Here is a 1,412-nt window from a genome sequence, read left to right as displayed (position 1 = left end):
ATGTTTCTGAAGTAACACAGCAAATACATTAATAGCCAATATATTTTTATATCCATCTAGACTCATCATTTAGCCTGAATAAAGCAGTACTCTGAATTTCCTTTCAGGATGCTTAGCAAATATTTATCTTTCTTGATACTTACTTCTCTTTCTGCTTTCTCATTTTCATACTGACACATTCTTTTAAATGATTACATTCATCAATTAACTCCTTGTTTCTGTCTTCGAGCATCACACTTTGTTTTTCACTCTCAGCTTGAAGTCTTTTAAAAATATCATGAAACTGGTCTTGGATATTAACTATTGTCTTTTCCTTATTATCAGCTTTGTTGTTAGCATCATCTAATTGTTGCCGAAGCAACATGTTTTCACTCTGTAGTTGAGATAATCTCTCCTGTATAGATTCCTGCTTTCCAATGTATTTATTCGCCTTCCCTTGCTCACTCTGATACATGTGCTCAACTTCCTTCATTTGGCACTGTGTCTGGCTTAGGTCTCTCCATGCCTGTTTTAAAACCAAAGTCTTTTCTCTAAGAGCATCTCTTGTATGATGAAACTCAATTTCTAGACTGTTGAATTTTCTTTCAGTGTTAGAAAGCTGTTGGGAAAGAATCTCATTGTCATCTTTGAGGTTAGATATTTCAAAATTCAGCTTGTCCTGCAAATGAAGCCACTCGTCCCGTGCTCTCTGGAAAGCAACTTCCAGGTCCCTTTTCGAGGTCTGGATCTCACCGTGGTCATGCACAGCAGAAGCCAGCCTAGAACGGTATGACTCAATTTCTGCTTCCAGCCTTTCCTTATTTTTTCATTTTCCAGTTTAGAACTCAGCATTGTGTTCTCAGTTGTCAGAATATTAAGCTGTCCGTTGTACTGGAACACTGTTTTTGTAAATGTTTCTTCGTTCAGTTTTATCATCCTTTGAAGTTTATCATTCTTTTCATTCTCAACTTTAATGTCATCAAGATAGTTCTTTTCTTTTTCCTGGTTATGATTTCTTATCATGTCCATTTCCAGTCTTAATGTGGCAATTTCATCCTGTAGCCTCTGATTTTTATGCAACAGATCCTTTTCTTTCTCATGACTAACAGAAACCTAAGAAAAGCAAGAGATATTTAGCTAGCACTCTAGAAAATATCACAGCATAATTTCTTATGAAATTAAAGAACAGCACAAACAGGTCTACGGTCAAAATGTTGCAATAAATATATATGCAAGTGGAAAAAGAAACAGATATAATCTCAAAGCTTACAGAAGGATAAATTCCCCAAAATTCAAAAACGTAACTGAAGAAAATTTATGAAAATAAAAGAGAATGATCGCTAAGAAACTCAGTGTCGAAAAAGGCTTTCTCTGAATTATACTAGGCTTATACTACAAAATGAGAGAATAACTGATAAATCTGCTTACATTAA

At 34.8% G+C, this 1,412-nt stretch overlaps 1 protein-coding gene across 1 annotated transcript in view; it reads right to left on the bottom strand.

The window, feature by feature from the left end:
- Window positions 1–1,412, bottom strand: part of LOC103747879 (ankyrin repeat domain-containing protein 26-like) — a gene marked incomplete at its 5' end in the record, with an annotated part of 18,433 nt that overhangs the window by 14,753 nt on the left and 2,268 nt on the right. The window contains 2 exon segments of the mRNA XM_017802547.1: window positions 144–801; window positions 804–1,092. Of these exon segments, the coding sequence (XP_017658036.1) occupies window positions 144–801; window positions 804–1,092 (947 nt within the window).

The sequence above is a fragment of the Nannospalax galili genome, unplaced genomic scaffold (genome assembly GCF_000622305.1).
Source record: "Nannospalax galili isolate Female #2095 unplaced genomic scaffold, S.galili_v1.0 scaffold5065, whole genome shotgun sequence".
Taxonomy (NCBI): domain Eukaryota; kingdom Metazoa; phylum Chordata; class Mammalia; order Rodentia; family Spalacidae; genus Nannospalax; species Nannospalax galili.
This window is presented reverse-complemented; position numbering and strand designations above follow the sequence as displayed.